The 21,871-nt window shown below is 50.3% G+C and overlaps 1 protein-coding gene across 1 annotated transcript in view; it reads right to left on the bottom strand.

The window, feature by feature from the left end:
• The window catches only part of NR2E1 (nuclear receptor subfamily 2 group E member 1), a 23,575-nt gene extending 4,600 nt beyond the window's left edge, over nt 1-18,975 (bottom strand). Inside the window, exons 1-8 of the mRNA XM_025383464.1 lie at nt 18,186-18,975; nt 13,334-13,479; nt 10,015-10,102; nt 8,211-8,446; nt 6,709-6,855; nt 4,523-4,619; nt 3,986-4,135; nt 3,290-3,395 (exon numbers count right to left, since the gene is read on the bottom strand). Coding sequence (XP_025239249.1) covers nt 3,290-3,395; nt 3,986-4,135; nt 4,523-4,619; nt 6,709-6,855; nt 8,211-8,446; nt 10,015-10,102; nt 13,334-13,479; nt 18,186-18,210 — 995 coding nt within the window. The 5' untranslated portion in view covers nt 18,211-18,975. The remainder of the gene's footprint in view (nt 1-3,289; nt 3,396-3,985; nt 4,136-4,522; nt 4,620-6,708; nt 6,856-8,210; nt 8,447-10,014; nt 10,103-13,333; nt 13,480-18,185) is intronic.
• Nucleotides 18,976-21,871: the final 2,896 nt, after the last annotated feature.

Raw genomic sequence — 21,871 nt, 5'->3', positions numbered from 1 at the left:
AAAATATTTTTTTATTTTTATTTTTTATTTTTTTTATTTTTTTTATTTTTTTGAGACGGAGTCTCGCTCTGTCGCCCAGGCTGGAGTGCAGTGGCGGGATCTCAGCTCACTGCAAGCTCCGCCTCCCGGGTTCACGCCATTCTCCTGCCTCAGCCTCCCGGGTAGCTGGGACTACAGGCGCCCGCCACCACGCCCGGCTAATTTTTTATATTTTTAGTAGAGACGGGATTTCACCGTGTTAGCCAGGATGGTCTTGATCTCCTGAACTCGTGATCCGCCCACCTCGGCCTCCCAAAGTGTTGGGATTACAGGCGTGAGCCACCGCACCCGGCCTCATTTTTAAGTTCTTAATACCATAATGGTTCTAAATGTCAAAGGTCAGTTAGGACATACAAGTTAGTTTTTGGTTTTTTGTTTTTTTATTTTTTGTTTGTTTGTTTTTTAGACAGAGTTTCACTCACTCTGTTACCTGGGGCTGGAGTAGAGTGGCACAATCTCGGCTCACTGCAACCTCCACTTCCCAGCTTCAAGCGATTCTCCTGCCTCAGCCTCCCGAGTAGCTGGGACTACAGGTGCATGCTATGACACCCAGATAACTTTTGTATTTTTAGTAGAGACAGGTTTCACCATGTTGGCCAGGCTGGTGTTGAACTCCTGACCTCAGGTGATCCACCCTCCTTGAACTCTCAAAGTGCTTGGGATTACAGGCGTGAGCCACTCTGCCCGGCCTAAAGTTAGTGGAAGTACCCAGATTATGTACTGCTCCATTTAATAGTTTTGAACAAATATTAACTGCCTACTATATATATTCTGTAATTCGATATGCATTAAAAATTTCAAATCCTGGCATTTTAATTTGGAAAAACATATACGGGTGCACTATCAACATAGTTTCAGTGATATTCCATGGACAGGGAACAGTTTTATTCATTTAGTATTCAAAAGAGGGTTTATGATAGAAATAGGGAGACCTTAGCAGAAGTGGTATCACCCCAAATGGACAGAGTTGACTTGGGATTTCTCTGACCCATTAGCTGAGGGAGGCATTAACAGCCTCTACCCATTTGATGTATTTATTCCCACCACAGTGTCTACAGCTGATGTTGAGACTATGGAGATGGGCTTTCGCAGGTTCCTTTCAAATCAGCCTAGAGAATAGCAACTCTATTCCAACCTCAAATCTACCACAGTCCTAACTCAGGAAACTAGAAAGGTTCCATTTCTCTTTAAAAGCCAGGTTTTTTGGTTTTTTTTCCTTAATGGCATAATAAAATTTATACTTCTTTTTTTTTTTTTAATTTTTTGTGGAGACAGAGTCATGCCATGTTGTGCCCAGGGTGGTCTCGAACTCCTGAGCTCAAGTGAACTGCCTGCCTTGGCCTCCCAAAGTGCTGGGATTACAGGTGTGAGCCGCCTCAGCCCCCGGTCTATACTTCTTGATGGGCTTGCCCAGTGCTGGGCCAGGAGGAGCTTTGTTGGAGCCCCAGTCTCTGAGAATTCCTACAAACAGTCAAGAACAGCCTCTGCATGTGGGCCCTGCATGGCCAGAAGTAACCTGGTAGATGTTATGACTCAAAATAACAGATACCAGTCACCAAGGCCAAACAACCGTTATGATAGGTGAAAAGATGACTTCTCTAGGCTGGGCATAGTAGCCCAGGCCTGTAATCCCAGCACTTTGGGAGACTTAGGTGGGAGGATCACTTGAGGCCAGGAGTTCGAGACCAGCCTGGGCAACATAGCAAGACCTTGTCTCTACAAAAACTTAAAAAATTAGCTGGTTGTGGCCGGGCGCGGTGGCTCAAGCCTGTAATCCCAGCACTTTGGGAGGCCGAGGCGGGTGGATCACGAGGTCAGGAGATCGAGACTATCCTGGCTAACATGGTGAAACCCCGTCTCTACTAAAAATACAAAAAACTAGCCGGGCGTGGTGGCGGGCGCCTGTAGTCTCAGCTACTTGGGAGGCTGAGGCGGGAGAATGGCGTGAACCCGGGAGGCAGAGCTTGCAGTGAGCCGAGATCACGCCACTGCACTCCAGCCTGGGAGACACAGCGAGACTCCGTCTCAAAAAAAAAAAAAAAAAAAAAAAATTAGCTGGTTGTGTCAGGCGTGGTGGCTCACACCTGTAATCCCAGCACTTTGGGAGGCCGAGGCAGGCAGATCACAGGGTCAGGAGTTCAAGACCTGCCTGGCCAACATGGTGAAACCCTACCTCTACTGAAAATACAAAAATTAGCCAGGTGTGGTGGCAGGCACCTGTAATCCCAGCTACTTGGGAGGCTGAGGCAGGAGAATCGCTTGCAGGCGGAGGTTGCAGTGAGCAGAGATTGCATCACTGCACTCCAGCCTGGGTAAAAGAGTGAAACTCCATCTCAAAAATAAATAAATAAATAAATAAATAAATAAATAAATAAATAAATAAGCTGGGTGTGGTGGCATGCACCTGTAGTCTCAGCTACTCAATAGGCTGAGGTGGGAGGATTGTATAAGCCCATGAGTTCATGGCTGCAGTGAGCCATGCTCACATGCCACTGCACTTCAGCCTTCCAGCCTGGGCAACAGAGCAAGACCCTGTCTCAAAAAAAAAACCTCTCTGGAAAGTTCTCTCATCCTTTCATTTGAGATTGGCATCTGAAGAAAGGCACCTGTGTTTTCTCAAGGATGATGTGGCCACTCTCTCACATACCAACCATGACACTCTGGGCTTCATTTTTTTTTTTTTTTCTTTTGAGATGGAGTCTCACTCTGTCACCCAGGCTGGAGTGCAGTGGCACAACATTGGCTCACTGCAAGCTCCGCCTCCCAGGTTCACGACATTCTCCTGCCTCAGCCTCCCGAGTAGCCTGGCTAATTGTTTTGTATTTCTCAGTAGAGACGAGGTTTCACCATGTTAGCCAGGTTGGTCTCGATCTCCTGACCTCGTGATCCACCTGTCTTAGCCTCCCAAAGTGCTGGGATTACAGGCGTGAGCCACCGTGCCTGGCCTGGGCTTCATTTTTGACCCCTCCATACCCATTCACACAAATGTTGTTCCATTATTTTGATGGATTAGTTTGTTCCACCAGGACAACTGTAATATGTCTGACAGTGCTTTCAGTTTGATCATCTAATTAGATTTGCTGCTCTCACCCACCCTGAGAGATAGGTAACGACATGGATTCTCCCTAAATTAACTGGCTGGCAACAAGATAATTAGTCACAATGTCTGAACTGGCTTATTACCGCCTGCTCAGACATTCACAATGGAGGCAATTTTCTTAAGTGCATGTTCAAGGCAAACAAGGGTCACCTGGTATGGATGTAGCTGTTGAGCGTTAGCTGAGCCTCATCTTGAAGGGCCGCAATGGCAGCAGCATTCCGGAAGCTTCTCAGTTCAGAACCACTATGTGTAGGAACTAGAAATGAAGACCAGGAAACTGTGATAGACAGCATAGAAATTGCATCTGGGAGCCAGGCACGGTGGCTCATGCCTGTAATCCCAGCACTTTGGGAGGCCGAGGCAGGCGGATCACTTGAGGTCAGCAGTTTGAGACCAACCTGGCCAACATGGTGAAACCCTGTCTCTACTAAAAATACAAAAATTAGCTGGGCGTGGTGGCACGTTTCTGTAATCCCAGCTACTCGGGAGGCTGAGGCAGGAGAATTGCTTAAACCCAGGAGGCAGAGGTTCCAGTGAGCCGAGATGGTGCCATTGGACTCCAGCCTGGGTGACAAGAGCAAGACACCATCTCAAAAAAATTTTTTTAAATTAAAAATAGACAGAAAAAGAAGAAATTGGGTCTGGGAATGCACCTCTGTGGAAGTGGATGCCCAGCAGAACATGCAGGTTCCCATAGCAATCAAAAATGGGGCCAGATTAAGATTATCAGCTCCCTTGAAAACCATCACCTCTTTTTGCAAAGGTCAGTTCAAACTTCGAGATGGCTGAATTAGTGAGGTGGCAAAACTGGGGAAGGAGAAGAAACAGGGGTCTGTGTCTGCTTACCGGCTTTGAAAGTGACGATGCATTTTAGACAGGCAAATTCAGTAGCATCTAACCGGAGTTGTCTAAATCGAGCCACCACCTCTTGTAAAGCCTGTATTTCAGATATGATCTTGTTCAGCTTCTGGGAATCTGTGTTGTCACCGTTCATGCCTAGAATAAAAATATGGGATAAATACTCTAATATGAAGGCATTTTCATGATTTAATATTGATTTTTGACAAAATCCTGCATATCAATATCTATTCAATTGTCACTCTAAGATATCTGATTCCATGTAAACTGGCTATATTGTATGAAAGTTAATATAAAATCTTCTCTTGGATGATAACAAACACAGTAATTTGCATTTAAATAACAATGCAAGCAGTCATGAATACAACAAAACAACATTATTTGCATTTAAATATAGATTTATAAATGACAGGTATACTCTATTGTTCAGCAGGAATTTGTTATTCTTTACATGTTGTTCTTTTTTCAGTAATGTATTTTTATGGTAATTTCTACAACAAAGTCATTAAATTGTGCAATTCTTACCAGATACAGCCAGTAGAGTGTTAGCATCAACCGGAATGGCCCATTGTGCTATTCCTAGAACAAACAGTTCTCTCCAAGCATCTTCCAAAAGCATCAGCTGTCATACAATAGATGTATAATATAATATAGTGTGTAATTTATAAATTTATAAACAATTTCACTATGTAAATTTCCATTATTTTAAAAAGTGTTTTAAATGCCTGTCTTGGTAATTTTTTCTGAATATTCTAGCTTTCCCTTATTTTCCCATATTTTCCTTTTGAAAAGGTGCCTATAGATATGCACATGGATTTGAGAGTCAGCCATTCCAATTCTCCAAAGTTTCCTTCTTTCAGAAAAGGATTTGCCCTTCTTGTCCTTGTGTCCACCCATTCCTGACCACCTAGAAGCTCCTCTAGAGACCGAGGCTTTATGAAATGCCAGCAGCCCAGCAGGTGGATTCCCCTCACAGAGAATGCTGCTATTAGCAGGGTTGAGGATTCCTCAGACACTTGCAGAGCTGGGTCCCCATCTTCCTGGAGGGTTGAGGGGGCTGGGCTGGGAGAGAGACAGAGATCACTAATTCCCAAGAGGCATTCGGGGGAAATCAGGGTGTAATTATGTTAATCGGGTTTTGCTGAGTTTTCCTTGTCTCACTGCTTGATTTTTCTGAGACCCATAAATGGACAGCATCAAGGTGCTTGTCATTTTTATTCTAACACAATGTGCTACTGAATATTTAAAATGAAAATCTGTCTCTTTTTCCAAATTAATATACCAGATTCCATTTCACTGCAATTTGCTCTTTGTCGAAGGATTTCTACCAAAGGGCTAAGTGGCAGACAGTAAGTAAATTTTGTTTGGGTGAGAGTATACAAATACTTGTTTTGGAAAAAAAAAAAGCCAATCTATATATACACACACAGAAACACACACACACACACACAGCAAATGGTTAGAGTTAAGCAGTAAACCTGTTCAAAGATAGGACCTAACTACCTTAAAAAATCTCAAAACTAAAAACCAGCCAATTCTAAATGATTTATGTAAAAGGATTTCTTTTGGGAGCTAAGTGCTGAATCATGAAGGCTTGTAACCAAAATCACAATTAGACCAAAGGGTTTAATTTTTATATGTTTTATTTTTAGTTTTATTGCATTAAGTACAGGAAATAATTGTAAAATGCAAGGTAAACAATATCTAATTCTGGCCATATTTGAAAGGGCAGGCCATGAAAAAAAGAACATCTCATGCTAGAAGATGAAATGCTTTTAGCACATTGCCTGATCTTTCCGTGGGAAACATACTTCATATAAAGGGCCACTATTATGCTTTAATTAGGTATGAAATGAATTGAAGAAATAAATCCTTTGCTTTTAGAACTACATATTAGCCTTTTGGAAAATTTGTCATTAATTCCTGTGAATGCACTGGTAACAGCCAACGGTTGAGAACACTTTGTTTTCTTTCCTTCCTTTAAGGTTAGAAAAATGTTAGCATTTCTAATATTCCTAACAACAAAATTTCTGGGTCTCAGTACAATACAATACAATGTTTCACTGCACACACTTTTTCTTCCTCTGAATGTCATTTACAACCACAGAATTATGCAAAATGCCTATTTGTTTACAAAATGTCTAAAAGCACATGAAGAACATGAAGAATCGAGGAAGATCCTAGCCTGCAGGAGGTGTGCACTGTGCCTCTTGGTCTTACAAGCTGATCAATTAATGACCAAAACTGGGAGCATCACAATGGAGAACATAAAGCTGAGAATATAAATAATAACATCAGTTCCAAAAATCTACTACTCTTACCACCTTCTACTTCTCTCAGTTCCAACGCTCTTAGTAAAACATTGTTTCATCGACAGTTTTAGAAAATCATTACAATTTTAAAATTGGTATTATATTTGCTCTTTCAATCAAACAGAAAGAGGTAATGTTCTTGTATGTGTGTTTTTCATAGACTGGACCCAGCTTTTCTGAAATAATGTAATTATGTTTCTTACTAAGGATCATATAGGTAGATATTTTGAGCCCATGGGAAGAAGCAAGTAAAAACAAGTAGTATCCACATTGCTGTTAAGAATGGATGCCTGCCTTGGGTGGTTTACCCGGGGATGGAGTGAGTTTTATAAGACTGAGTGCTACTGCTTCTTTCCCAGCTCTCTTTTTCCCAAGGCCTCAGTGCTCTGGTGGTCATACCTGGTCCTGCAAAGACAGCGTGGAGAAGGCTGGCACACTCTTAGCCCACTTGATGCTCATGAAGAGAAGTCTGGCAGCTGATTCACACACTGACTCTGTGGCCACTTCATAGAGATACATTGGGGTCCCATTCACTTCATGGGGGTACTGGGTGGGGAAGAAAGAAAGACACCTAGAAGTGAGGAAACCACAGCTTTGCAAGAAGAGACAAACTTTTACTTTCTAATTAAAGCAAGGAAGGGCATAGAAAGGAATTTGGATGTTTTGCTTAAACATGCAGTTGCCATCCGTAGGCAAAAAAATCAAACATCTCTATCTATAGAGTCTGAAAAGTAATACTGGTTGGGGGAGGTCCATTTCCATTCTTTGGGAGCCTCTCCCTTCCAGAGGGTCCTCTGGCTTTTCTATCCCCTGCAGCAAATTTTCCTTGGGCTGAGCCAAGTGCCAAGCCTGGCTCCCAATTTAGACAAGAGCTGCTTGCATTTGTGTAAATAAAAATAGATGTGAAAAAGTATAAATTAATAGGCATCCCAAACACAAATATGCATATGAGTATTTTTAGAAAGGATTAGTATATTATGGAAATATTTCAATTAGACATCTTAATCATTCACAGAGCATTCCCATTCATAACTGACAACATATTCATAACACTACTTCCCCGAGCTTATTATACACATCAAGGGTAAGAAAGCAATATTAAATATTGTGCGTGTGCATGTGCCCAGGTGTCTGGCTTCCCTGCAGTGTGCGGCTGCAGCTGGCCCTCCTCTGGGGGACATCCTAGGCCCTCATCGACCTGGAGTGGGGGTCTTAGTAGGTATCAGCTGGAGGCCTGGAGGGTAGGCCTTAGGTGGCAGCCTTTCCAGGTGGTTCAGGCTGGGCCCTGCTCCTATGGCATCAACCCTGCTGTAAATCCACCTGCCTCAGAAGTAGGTGAGGAAGCATGGGAAATGAACTCAGATTCCTCAGACTGTTCTAACAGTGTGATCTCCACATTTCTCTCTTGTGTTAGAAACTCATGGCTTTGCCCAAGAGCATACAGGCCAAGATCTGGAATTCTGGGGCACTTCCTCCAGCTGTAGCCAACTCCTCTCCTCTAAAAATGAACGTTGGTTCTTCTGGCCTTTAGGAACACCTGAGGCTGCCCTCTGGGTTTAGACGAGGGCTCCACCTACCACCGATCACCAGTGGGTGTTTCCTAAAGGTGCAGGTTCCTGGACTCCACCCCAAACTTGCAGAAACGAAATTTCTGGGGGGATAAGATCGGGACTGCACACTTGTAGCCACTCGGAGGTTGACTCTGGTGTGCACTCAAGTTCGAGCACCCCTGGCTGAACAAGGCAGAGCAGGGGGGCTGGAGCTCCATGCAGAGACCAGCCAAGCACCCTGGAGTTCTCTCCCCAGTATGCCTGAGCCGCATCACAGCTCAGAAGAACCGGGTGCGTCCCTCTCCTCCATTCGCTGGCACGAGTCTTTTTGGGCCCAGCAAGGCCGCTGACCTTGGGCGTGGGCTGAGCCAGGCTCACGAGGGTCTGCCGCTCAGGGGTGGTGGACACCGCGGCCAGCTCCAGGCCGTGAGGCTCCAGCTGCGTGACCGCAGTGAAGAAGGCCGGCGCTGGGAGCGCCGCGGAGGGAAAGTGCGCGGCCGCCCCGTTCTCCTCCTTGTGTCCACGGAAGTAGAGGGCCACTTGCTTGCGGATGGTGGACGTCCGAGGCCCCCGCTCGTGCTGCACGGCTGCAGAGGCAAACAGAAACGTATGCGGGCCATCAGAGACGTCGCGACACAGCTGCTGCGGCGCTCCCCCCAGCCCCGCCCCAATGTCAAGTCTGGGCAGGCAAAACCGCCCAAGAGGTGAAAAGAAGAAGAGAGAAGGAATCTGAGGGAGGAAGGGATTCTGAGATCGTCTAACCACTACTCTGAATAGATTCGGAAGCTGAGACTTAGAAGAGGGGCCCGTGCTCAAAGTGCCATGATAATGGCAGAGCCTCAAGCAAGAGTAAGTGTGTTCTCGGTCGGTCCAGGGCTCCTCCCGACCAGGGAAGGGGATTCGCAGGGAAACCAGAGACCCTCTGGGCCGGAGTGGGCAGGTATACTCGCCCCCATCCAAAAGAGAGGGAGCGTCGTGCACGCCAGACACCTCGTCTCTGCAGAGACTTTTCCAGCTCCGCCCAAGAACAGCCCTCCCTACCCCCAGGCCCCGCCCCCAGCGAAATGGCTTTTGGCCTCTGAGGGCCGCAGGAGAAAAGGAACCGAGTCCCGGGATTGCTAGGGGATGGAAAGAGGGAGAACCCGTCTCCTAGTACGCTGGAGAAAGGCAGGGGAGATGTGACAATTACCACCAACAGTTTAAATAAACAAATTAATTCAGGGCAATCTTCCGCCCGCCGAGCTTGACAACTTGTCAATACACAAGTTCAACAGGTTGGACGCTCCCTCCGGCTTCCTGCGCCGCGGAGGAAGGGGCGCTCTCCTCCTGGAGCTGCCACCCGGCCCGAGCCGCCTCACAGCAAAACCCACTCGCACCCTGTTCCCAGGCCCCACGGTGTCCTCCAGCCCATTACCCTCGCCCCCTGCCTGAGCCTGGGGCGCCCTCGACAGGCTGCAGCGGGGGACGCAGCTCGGACCGTACTCCAGGCCCAGGAAGCCCTCTGACGTCCTGGTTCTTGCTGCTCTGCGTTTAAGAGCCTTGGGAGAGCTGGGTGTCCGAGGCACCCACGGGCGTCACCCTGCCTCTCCAGCCCCCTTTCCCTCTTTTCTGTAGAACAGAGAGAAGGCCCTGGAAAAGCTCACATCGGCCCAATGGCCGTACTGATCTTGAATTTGCAAATGGGCTGGAAATTGCGCGTTTTCGCGTCTCTGCCCTCCCTTTTCCAACACACCGCGATCTTCCAGTCCGTATGATCTCCTCTCCGTGAGACTATCCAGACTTTAAGATCCTAGGGGAGGCTAGCAGGCTTAAGGGTGGCCACGAAGGGCTGCAAAGAGGGATTAGGACCGGAGGTAGAAAATGCGCCGCGATCCCCTAGAGAGTGGGGTCCCCCTAAGGGCTGCCTTTGTGGAGATGACTGTGTGGCGCAAGTTCCTGATGTGGGCATGGGTCTTGCCCTGGGGAATTCTAGGGGTCGCCAGCGGCTCCTGCTGACAGACGGGAAGGATACGACTGAAAGCCCGAGGCCAATTCCCAGCATCTGGAAAGAAGTGCTCCGAAGTTGATTTACATGCATAGGAGTGCTGAGTATTTTCTGTACATATAATTTCCTTACTACTCAATCAACAGTGGAATAAAGGGATGCACTGATTACCGTCTTTGTTCATGTTGACTTCCAAACACTTCTTCAGCCGACACGCCCTGCACTGGTTTCTGTGCGTCTTGTCCACCGGGCAGCCCCCCTGGAACAGAGCGCAGGGAGTCAGCGGTCCCCCTGGCCTTTAGGCTGGAGACCCGGAGCCGGCACCCGGGCGGGGAAACGGCGTGGAGGCGCGACCTTGCCCGACCGCAGGCCCTGGAGCCCTGAGCCTGGGCCTGCAAAACGCGAGAGCCTTGGGCATGAGCAGGGCCAGATCAAGAAGGGGCTGGGACGTCCCAGGCTACTTCAAGAGGGCCAGTCCCGGACCCCAAGAAAGCGGACAAGGGGAAAACGTCCTTTTCCAAGCAGGTGAAGGATAGAGAGCCGGGTTAGCAGACCCCGTAGCCCTGCGGGGCCCTGGGTAGGGGAATTTCCGCCGGTCGCGGAGTGGTGGAACAGGGATGAGACTTCAGGACCGAAGACAGCGACTTGGCCCCAGAGAAGGAGGCCTCTGAGTTCCGTTAAGAGCTGGCTTTTGGGTCAGGATTCACGCCATACCGCCCTCCCGCCAACGATCCTTTCTGCTTTCAATACTTGAGTCTACCTTTTTCTGCCGCTTTCTGGGCAAGCCCGTTTATCTATCAGATAAATCTCTCCCATTTATTCTTCACTCTCCTGTTACCTCACTTCTGCTTTTGTATGAAGCCAACCTTATTATCAGCCAGTTGAGAGTTGCCTTAAATACTAGCCTTGGCCCAGGTGCATAGAAACACAGCCCTTCCTGGAAGGTGAGGGGTTAGGAGGGCAAGGCCTAGAGAAGATGAGGGTGAAAAAGGAAGAGCTCAAGGCTTGAGCAAAATACAGAAATGCCCACTATGTAAACAGGACCAGGAAGGTAATGTGACGGACTGTCAGTCTAAATGATAATATGGACTAAGAATGTTAGCATGGTAACTGAAAAAATAAAGGTAGTCACTTCTTTAGAAATATTTATCTGAGATGCATGAGAAAATAGATGTTTTACCTAATGCAATTTTCTGGAAAAAAAACCATTAGCCATTGAAAGAGGAAATCTGCAGATAAAGTTTCCTTTGGAATTTATTCAGTGTTAGGTGTCATTACTGAGGGGACATGTGCATGGATACATAAAGAGTCATGTTCATGAGTTTTATACACAGAAAATGTTTAAGACATTGTGTGTTCTCCTATATTTATAGAAGTTGCTACTGTTACATTTGTAGCGAGGAAAGATAATAAATGTATTTTTATTTTGCTTCATAATCTCAAAAATTCATATACTCTGAAGTTGGAGTATTTTTTTTCCCCCGAAGCCCTTTAGGGGAAAATTACACACCAGAATGCAGTTTTATGAGTTCATGCTTCTCCAATTTAAAATATGATGATTTATTTAAAATAAAGGTGGGACAGATGTTCACATCCATTTCTAAATGTCCCCATTACTGTTAATCATACATTGGAATATAATTTAATCTTAGAATAAGAGAGAAAGGAAATAATTTGGGGATCCAAAGTGAATCATTTAGGGCATCTTTGCTGGCCAATGTAATAGTTCATGGTAAATAAGTTTTTTAAACTTATTATTAAATGTAATCATATATCTATCCTCAGATGGTATCTTTCCAGTATTCTTATAAACATGCAAATGCAAAATGGAAACCTTCATTAGTTCTTAAGTGTGTCTTCAAATCAGATCAAATGTATATAAATATCTAGTGCCAGAGGGAAGGATGAATGCCTCAGCTATGATCATTTACTCTCCTTGCAAGAAGAACACCAGGCCTGATGAGTCTATTATCAGTCCTTTACAAGCACTTGGACTGATATCAATATGCTTGAATTGATAGCCATCCCCTTTTAAAAGATCAAGCACAACATCAGAGATCTTGATTTTCCAATTCTGTTCACTGCATAAAAGCAAAAGACAATCTAAGTAGAAGTTCGTTCAAATCTGACAACCCCCAGTAATCGCACAATCCTGTGGAGTTATTGGGATACAGTCCTATGCATGTAAAATGTGATGTGTCCATATGGTGAAGCTAGAAACTGATACAGTATCCAATTAAACAGGTAACAGGGCTAGAGAGCTCAAAATTTATCTCAATGTAAACATCTTCTGTTTTTGTGGTTAATCCAAAACTATTAGAAAATGATATGAGCAGACATGACTTCAGAAAAAGACATCAGAACAATTCGCTAGCAGCAGGCAATGTATGCATGTGTATACATGTACCCTATATTTACTAATTAGTGAAAAGTGTTTTACTATTTTGTTACCAAAGGATGACTCCTGACTAATGCACCCTCAGGGATCTTTCCAGGAGTGAAATGGAGGCCTCTGTGCTGAGGGTCTGAGTGGCTGTTAAGGAGAAGGCAAAGTGTGGGACCAGAAGGTTGATCTCCTTAGTTAAAATCAGCCTATTACTGAGCTGGAAACTGAGTCAAGGGGTTCTGCTCACTCTTTCTAGAAGCTTTGGCTTATACTGAGCCCATGCCAGATTCCTCTGTCTCTTTGAGACAGTTTTGCCTACTCAAGACCAAAACAACCAACTGGGTCCATATTCTAAGCAGAGAAGGAGAACAGGGATATGGAAGCTTGAGGAGGATCCCAGTTGCACCTTCCTTTTGAATCTTCTCTTCTTCCTCACCCTGCCCTTTTCTGACAAGGCACAGCTAAGGTCACATGGGTGCTGAATTCCCACTGCCCACTTCCAGAGCAGCCCTGATTCTCTGGAGTCGAAAAGGCACAACTCCTCAGAAAGCACTGCCTCTCTTCCAAGTGGCCAGCACTCACTTGGTGGTCTCAGCTAAAGGTGGTGGTGACCTTGACTCAGATGTCTGTGTGCCACTTACTTCTGCATCCCAGGCAAGTGATAAGGGGCCTGAGCTTGATGCTGCTAGGAGTGAGGGTGGGGTGGGCAGGCACAATAACAAAGCTCTTTCTCCTGCTGGCTACTTGTGGTTTAGATGCTAAATTCTTTAGGTCCCTTGGACCAGCTTTAGAGCCACTGGGTGTGGGCCTTAACCAGTGTCAAAATCTGTCAGAATTAAAAAAAAAAAAAAAAAAAAAAAAAAGTGTAGGGAGGCTCTAGGACTTCAGACTTCCTTCTATAAACTCATATCTTCCTTACCTCTTCCCGCCTTTCCCCAGCGAAAGGGCCTCCAAGAGTTGAGGCAAGAAGGAGGGGAGAGGAAGGGAGAGGTCAGGGCTGGGTCTCTCCTCAACAGCGTGGAAACTCAGAGGAGGCCTTGGCACAAACAAAAGAGTGAGGAGGCAGCAGAGGGGAGCCGAGCAGTGCAGCCCTGGCTAAGGTACCTGGTTTCCAGATTTGCAGACATACGTCCTATTCCTTCGGATGCTCCGTTTGAAAAAACCCGAGCAGCCGTCGCAGGCGTAGACCCCGTAGTGTTTCCCCGAGCTGCGGTCGCCACACACTTTGCAGGGGATATCTAAAATGCGGCCTGAAATCGCAGGAAAGACGGGGAAGGGGGGAAGGGGCGAGAGGGAAAGGAGGGCGGAGAAGAGGGAGAAAAGGGGAGAGGGAGAGAGAGATGCTAAGCAATCTGACCTCTGAAGGGATTAGCACCGAAGCTGCGGTAAAAGCAAATAATGAAGTGATTTTATAGCCAAACTTTTTTTCCTTGAGCAAGTGTCAGTTTCCTACAATGAGCATTATTCATGCACCGCTACATGTATTTGGGTCTCCTCTAATCGCCGAGACCCATTTTGGAATAAAAGATGACAGCAGGCCCGGGCGGCAGCGCGGCCCTCCACTGCCTTTCTGCTCCGCGGAAAGTTTGGCCGCCTCCCTCCTTCGCTTTTGCATTTAACAGAGAAAGTTGTTAGTGAGCGCGCGAGGAGACAAACTTGAAATGTAAAAGGGAAAAGAAGAAAAACAAACACGGCTGGAACCAGTGGTGGCAGCTGGAAGGCAATCGAGTTTTCTCTGAGCTCCGCCGGGCGGTGTTATTATTAGGATTATTATTGTAATGCTAATACTTGGATTATTAATGATAATAAGGGTAGTGGTAATTGGCCAACTTTCGCTTTACCTATTTAAAAAATGCTTGGTGAGTCGCTTTGGAGAAATTATTTCTTTTAGGAAAAAATTATTTTCTCCGCAAAGTGGTTCAGGGCTAGGCAAGGGAGAGGGGAGCGACGCAAGTTGTTGGTTCCCTGCCGGGTTAGCTTGGGACAGGCGTTCTTCTCCCTCCATTTCCTAAGCCCTTTCTCCCTAGACGACTGGCCTCCACACACTTGGTCCTGTATGGGTCTCTTCCTCCCGGTTTTTCCAGTGCTGTGTGAGCCTGATTTTTTTAAAATTAAGAATCTGACCGATTTTTCTAGGCTGAATCCCCCACCCCCCATGGACCCCACCTCAAGAGCACTTTCCCTGGAATCCCCTCAAGCCTGGGGTGGCCACAGACCCTGGAGGAGTGTCAGGGAGAGGGTAATATTTGGCCTCTTTTGAATCTTTGGTAATATTTGGCCTCCCTTTAGAAAGGGAGGAATTCTTTTCCTCTAAGGTTCAAGAGTCCAACAAGTGCCTGAAGCGGTTTATAGGGACTTAGAAATGCTTCCTCCCGCAAAACAAAGGGAGTATTAAACTGTTAATTAACACTTTAATTTTAAAAATAACAATAGTTGATAACAATTGACTTATTAACACTTGCTTTTCTCTTCTCCTACCCATCCGAAGACCTCCAGTTTGGGCCCCAGCGGCCTCAGGCCTCCCTGAAATTCGACAGCTTCTGCGGAAAGCGCTTGGGTTGGGGACTACGATTAGATTGGGGTGGGGAGGGGCGGCAGTGAAACATCTGGGCAAGGGGAGCAGGGGAGGTGAGGGCGTGGCGCGGGGAGGGCCTCGAGGCGCCGGAGGTGTAAACTTGCTCCTGGAACCCGAGGCGTCCGGGCGAGCTTGCACCCTGGGTCCCAGCCTAGTCTCAGGTGGAGGGGGTGGGAGGACAGAGCGCGCGGGGGACCGTGCTTGGGGGTGGGGGGTGTTCGGTAACGACCAGGCTCGGCCGGGTAATTACAACCCCGCGGCAGCACCTGCCTATAGAGCCACCAGTGACCCGTCAAAAAGAGTAGCATGGGAATTCGGACGGCGACAAAGGCGGGCAGGGGAGGCGCGCGGCGCGGCGGCCACCGGCTCAGCGCCCCCTCTCCCACAAGGCGGGAGGGGAGATTGTGCTGTGGGAGGGAGGGGCTGGAGAGAGCCAGGCGAGGGCACAGCAGGTCTTGTCCTCCACTCCTTTGGGCCTGTCACTGCGCCCAAGGGAGTTCCTGGTCGTTCAGGAACCGGGTCTGGAGCTCCGCCGCACGGCACTCACTCTGGAAGCAGTAAACTTGGTTTCCATATTTTACAACCATCCTCTGCATAACACGCGCCCTCTGACCGCTCCAGGGTCCACGTTTGGGGCCCAGCAGTACTGTCACCCCAGCTGTCCTCTTCCCCGTGGCACTGTTGAAGATGCCAAGATGAGTGAGTGGGAGGAGCAGTGATGGGGTCTCTTTTTCCCCACTTCCCATCCGGACAGGAAGCCCATGACAGCATCGCTGGAGAACCCGACAAGGGTGGAGGGAAGACCAGCGCAGGGTGGGGGCCCCTCCTCGGACTCCCCCGCCCGAGCTTCCGGACTGTTGCCCCCTAGGCCACCACCAGTGCGAGTCCTGCCTCTGCGCAGACCTCCGAGCCGAGCCGCGGCTCCTGGGGCAGATTAGAGACAGGCAACCGGGCTGGGGCGGGGCCCAGGAGGGAGGGACGCGAAAATTCCGGGGCATAGCGGGTCTGTGCCTCAGACTCCGCCACCCAGCCACGTTAAGGTGACTTGGGGTCACGAGACAAGCTGGTTGACCCCGTTGCAAAGCTCCTCTCATTTAGCAAGCCGAGTGAGCTCCGACGTGAGGCGAGCCAGAGTTTCCTGAAGCTGGAAAACCGTTCTTAACTTCCCTCGCCAGGGGGTCCCCTCGGGGCTTTTTGTGTGTCATAATTGCCTAAAGATATATGGCAGCTTCGATTACTGTAATTACCATCAGAGGCTGTTGAAAGAAGTTAGTCTGGGCTGCAGGGGTGACTGGCCAGGGTCTCGTTACCACCCAGGCGGGGCTCCGGGTGACATCGCTCTGCTCTCCAGCCGCGAGAAGCCGAGCAAGGCGGGGGCTGCAGCTCTGGCTGCTCGACCCAGTCCTGACCCGGCCCGCTGCGCGCCGACCTCCTCGCCGCCCCGGGCCCGAGGGACGCAGGTCTCGGGTTGGCTGCCGCCACCGGTTTGGAAAGGGCCTAGATGCAGCGGCGCCACGGGCGGGGGCCTCTGTCCTGCGGGCCTGAGAAAGCTCAGCAGCCGCGTCCCGACCTGAGCCGGGGCTGGAGGCTTCCAAGGCCTCCCTCAGGCTCTTGGGAAGTTGGAACGGCCAAAGTTTCCGCAATGAGCCCACTGTGGTTTTTCCCCCAAAGTCTGGAGGGTTGGCCTGCCTCCTAGTCCACAGCAGGGGCGCAGCCGCAGGCGGGCAGAGCTCCCCGCTCACCCCTCCCTCGCCTCTGAGGCCTCACCTTTCAAGGGCCCCAGCGGCTCCGCACCCTGAAATGGACGAAAGAGCCCGGTGCTCCTTACTTCCAGGGGTGTAGGCGAGGGCCTGTCCCGGGGCGAGCGAGCTAGGAGGCCTGCCGAGACCCGCGGGCTTCAGTTTTTGCAACGGAGGCTCAGAATGCAACAGAAACGGCCTCCTGTACCTCCTGGGAAGGACACTCACGCCCGGGAATGCGGGCAACAAAAATCGAGGTCGCTTTGCCTCCTGGAAATTCCAACAGCGAGGGCCAGAGTAGGCCCGAGCCTAACGGGAAACTCAGTCCTGCGCCAGGGTCCGCTCTGCATTCAGGCCGCGGTTAGGGCTCCTTCTCTGCTCCCTCTGCCCCAGCTCGAAACATTTCTCCTTCTCTTTTTGTTCACGTTCATTTTACTCTAATTTTTAAAAGATCAGCACCCAAAGCAAAACCAACGGACAAAGTGAAAACACAACCTCCTTCTTGGAGGGGGGTAGGAGGGCGGGAATTGCATCCCACTTAAGTGAGACTTCATTACCAGTCGTCAGAAGTATCTCCGATTCTCCCAACTTTCAAAGACTCAGGACAATGAGGGCGAGTGAAAGGGGGAGGGGGCGGGAAGGAACGCATAGAGCGCCAAAAATGCTATCCGCGAAAACAACACCGGCAGCAGGGCAACTTCGGGATATGGGGACTGCGGCAGCAACGGTCGTCCCCAGCCTCAGACCCTGGAGCCCTCAGCCGTGGGCCACGGGATGGCGGGAACAGAAATGCCCCCGGGAGATCTGAGCACCGTGGTTGCGCCTGCTCAACGCTGGCTCGGGCCTGCACATTCTTGGGTTCCGCAGGCACGGTGCAAGCAAATGCCCTCGCACACACACTTAGCCCGGCGCTCCTGAGTCTCGGGGTGGTGAGAGGTCAGCTGCGGCCTGGGGTTCGGAGAGCCGGCAACTAAGGAAGTTCGAGAAAGGAAAGAAGCGCACGGAGTGAGCAGGCCGAGCACTCCTGCCTCCGCTGGGCTCCGGCTCGAAAAGTCCTTGGGATTAGGGATTTGGTCCTCTCTTTGCTAGAGTGGTTCGCCATACTTTAAATTCCCCAGTTATGACCTACGCGGATTTAGGATTAAGGAAAATGTGACTTTTAAATTGTTTCTGCTTCCCAGTTTGCAGGATTATTTGAAATAGCTAGAAACGGGGTGCAAAGCATTCCATTCAAAATCCGCTTTGCACAGAGTTGCTTTTGCGCGCTGGAGCTCGGAGTTTTGAGCGAGTGTGTTATTGTGCTATCGCCTGAAACTGCGGCCCAGTTCCCGCCCCCATGGCTCCCCCCACCCAGCACCTGGCGGCTAAATGTAGGCAACTCATCCGACTGGTGGGCTGCGCGGGTCGTAACCTTCTCACCGCACCAGACAGGGGGGATCAAGCAATCCAGAGGCAACGAAACAGCTCTCCCCTCACCACGAAATGCTCCAACTCACGGTCTACAGGGCTGGGCCGAACGCACACGCCCGTTGGAGTCCCGGGGCTCGGAGTCGCAGCGCTCCAGGCAGGACCTCCCCAGCCTCCCTGCTCGCCCGCCCCAGGCTGCGCGTCTAGGCCCCACGGCGGCCGGAGAGGTACCCACTTGTTGATCCTGCAGGCTTGCTCATGCTGGCTGTCCCGGGGCGGAGCGGTTGGTGGGCGCTGCCCGAGTCCCGGCCGGCAGCGCCCGCCTCGCCGCTCGGCGCCGCCGCTCTCCAGCCGCCCTCCAGCCTGCAAGGCTCCTGGGCAGGACAGGTGGGTGTCAGTCGCGCGCTGCGCTGCTCCCTGGGCGCTCAGAATTCGTTCCACAGTAGAAATTTAAGCATCCTTAAGTTTCTTCCCGGCTCTTGCAAAACCGCAGCTGCTGGGAATGCTGCTTGATATGGACACACACATGGACCGACAGATGAAGAGATGGACAGGAAGACTGAGGAAGAAGGGAGAACAGCAAGAGAGGGATGTTGAAGGACAGAGATGGAGACAGGAAAATGGCCTTCCTACGGAGCGAAATCCCTCTTTTTCCCCATTCCTGTCACTCAGTCTTCAATCTCTCCCTCTACATAGGTATGCAGAGTGTGGGCAATCTCTGCCGACCGCTGGCCTCCCAAGGAAAGAAGGAAAACACAACCGCAGTCTCAGAGGCAGACGGGCTCCGCGCTGCCGGAACCCGAGCGCAGAGTGGGGTAACTAGATTGCTGGGAAATCTTCCGAGGGAAGAGGCGGCCAGGTCCGGGTTTCCGGGGAGAGCCGCGCACGCAGCGGCGAAGGGTCCCCGAAGTTCATTACCCCGTGACTTTGTGCCTGTCGCTGCGGGCTGGGTCCCCTGTAATATCTCCAGAAGCGCTCTGACAGGCAGCCGCGGGGAGGGGAATAGGGCGTCCCTGGCCCACTTAGCTTTTCCCCCAACTCCTGGCGGGGTCTGACGTCAGCCATGTGCGGGGAGGGGATGGGAAGAGGGAGGGGGTTAAATGCTAATGATATTAATGAACCTCCAAGCGGCTCCCAAAGAAAATGCAGGCGCTCTCGGAGCTTACGAGTTAGAAAGTGTGAATACGGGAGTGTGGCTCTGTGCGTGCGTGATGGTGAGGACGGTGCGGCTCGTAATAAAAATGAATTCGTATATTTCACGGCAAGAAGGAAGGGGAGGGGTGACGGGGTTTTCTCAAAACGCTTTTCCCCCTCTCTCCAGAGTGCCAGATAGATTCGCGGAAGAAATTGGGTGGCTGTGTGCTGGCGTGTGATTGTGCGCGCCGGACACGGCCATGTGAGTTGGTTCATTCTTGGTCCCGTGCCCCTTCTGTTGGGTAAAACTTGGATCTGGCCCGAGGTGAGTAATTTACTCATTTTGCACATATCTACGGAAAGTCAGGGCTGAGGATGGGGTCTTCCGGAGGTTGCGCGTTCCTTCGGCCTTCGCGAGGTGGGTTTGGTCTCCAGCTGAGGGGAGGGTGCCGCCAGCTTCCCCAAGCGGCGCTGGCCCATCCGACGCTGAACGAATCTCTTGGCGGCTCCATTATCTGCACCGGGGCGGCAGGAGGGCAGAGCGTTCCCTCCCGCGGCTTGTCCTCTGCGGGCATCGCGGGTTCCCGCTCTCCGGGCGGAGGGATCATGAAGAGCGGGTCTCATCCCTTACCCTGGCCCCATTCCGTTTGCCTTCCCGCGGTTCCTGAGCTCTCTCGCGCCTTGCTCTGTGCGCAGTGCTGGGAGAGCGCATGCCGAGGGAGCGATGATCCCCGATCTCTAAGAGATTAATTCTATTTAAGCTCTCTCGGCAGCTTGAACTTGTCGAACAAGAGCTTCCCAGTCTCTGCTCAGGGCGTGGGCCCGGCCAGAGGTCAGAGGTTACACCTCCCGCCCTCCGCTCGACGTTCGCTGGGAGGGGAGCTGTGGCCCCCGCTCTGCAATTCCGCCAGCCCACCCCCGGTCCCTCTTCCTCCAGACTCAGTGTCATCCCGGGCTTTCAATCAGAGTTTGCCTGTGCGTGCAAGTGAATGCTGGAGTCCCCTGAGCCCTGGGAGGGCGCAGCAGGTCCTCCGCCCGGGCGTCCCAGAGGGAGCGGGCTGTGCGCTTCCGTGGGCTGCGATAGCACGTGATTGCAACTTTCTGCCCAGCCTTGGCTTGGCCTCGAGCTCGGGGTCGCTCACACCACACACACCAGAGCCTGTGTCCTCCCGAGTGGAGCGCCGCCACGAAGGCTGGGGTCCGCTGGAAAGAGCAAGATGGGGGACCTTTATCTCTCAAGTTATTCCCTCCTCCTCCGTTTTACGAATTGGGACGAGATTGGGGAATTGTGGGACGAGGCCATAGGCGCGTAGGGTTTTATTAGGTGACAGGATGAAAAATCAGCGTTTTTTACAGCCAACTTGTACAGCTGCTTGTGGAGCTAGCCCGACCGGCGGCGTGGCACTTTCTCGAACTCGGCGCACAGAGAGGGGAGGAATTTCGGGCAGGATTTGAGAAACACAATAAGATACCAGGCTTCGTTTGGAATCCTCAGGTTCTGGTTCACGCCAGAAATCCACTTACTTCAGCCACCACCACCACCACCCCCATAACGCGGACGCGAAAGACGGTGCTTGGTTAAGGACAAAGAACTTCAAGGGTGGAACTAATTTATCTCAGGCGAAGATGAGGGCAGTTTGGGGGGTGGTGACTAGACCCAGGCCTGTCTCCAGGGGAAGCATTTAGGGGTCTGTTTCGAGAGGAGAACTACGAATTGCTTTGCCTGTGCGGGGACTGGACGATGGCTTTCCTGGGCTCCAAACCACCTCTTCCCCTACTCTCGAACACTCCCGCCAGGCTGGCTCATTTGTAGGCACCAAAACTTCTGGAAAATACTCCCAAGGCTCATCAAATTATCTCAAAATCAAAATGGGTATCTTCCCTCTTTTTCCTGTCACCAGTCCTTAATCAAGCAGGGTGTCAAGAAGATGCCTAGGGAATACACATACATCCCATTCAGCCCTGGCAAAAGGCACAACACTGCGCGCACACACCCGCAGCATATGCATCCTGTGTTCTGTGCGCCCAGCTGTAATTATCGGCGCGCTTTGCATAAATCACAATACAGTTCTGAAATCATCGTGATGACTTTCTGGCATGATTGGTTCAGTGGTAACGGCGGCAACAAGCTCCAGGGTAGGCGGGAGGGGCTGAGGCCCCGTTGCCCACCAGGTCCCAAAGAAGCTTGGAGCCTTAGTGCCGGCTGCCTTCTACTCAGGCAAAGCTCCTGCAGGCCACGGGGGACCTCGAATTTAAGGCGTAGAAACTTGGGGCTACCATGGGTACAGCTCAGAGAAGAAAGCCTCTGCAGGACAAAGACTGTGGTTCTTCATCTTTCTATCCACAGGCCCCAGCATGCTGCCTGATTCATAGTAGGTGCTGCATAAATGTTGGGCAAATGAATAAGGGAAGCCACCTGCAGATGCCCTGAGGGGCCACGGGAGGCACAGCCAGGCTAAATGCTGGAAACCACAAGATAGGGATTCAGGGCTGTGCCAACAAGCTGTGTGACCTTAGGCAAGTGACTAGACCTCTCTGGGTTCCAGATTGTTATTTGTAAAAGGATTCTCACCCTGTTCAGTCTTAACTTTCAAAGATTTTTCCTGTGTTCTATTAAAGGAAATGATTGATAAGGGGCAAATGCCATCTGTCTTCAGAATTATCTTTTAACAGAGACAAGACCTTAAGTTACAAGGATAAGTTTATAGCTTTGGAGGGTGATGGGGATAGCCACACCCTCAGAGGTTCTGAAACCCTTCTAAACAGGTTCAGACATAGCCCCTAGTT

The sequence above is a fragment of the Theropithecus gelada genome, chromosome 4, assembly GCF_003255815.1.
Source record: "Theropithecus gelada isolate Dixy chromosome 4, Tgel_1.0, whole genome shotgun sequence".
Classification (NCBI taxonomy): Eukaryota; Metazoa; Chordata; class Mammalia; order Primates; family Cercopithecidae; genus Theropithecus; species Theropithecus gelada.
Note: the sequence above shows the minus strand (reverse complement) of the source record. Positions and strands in the feature narration are given on the sequence as shown.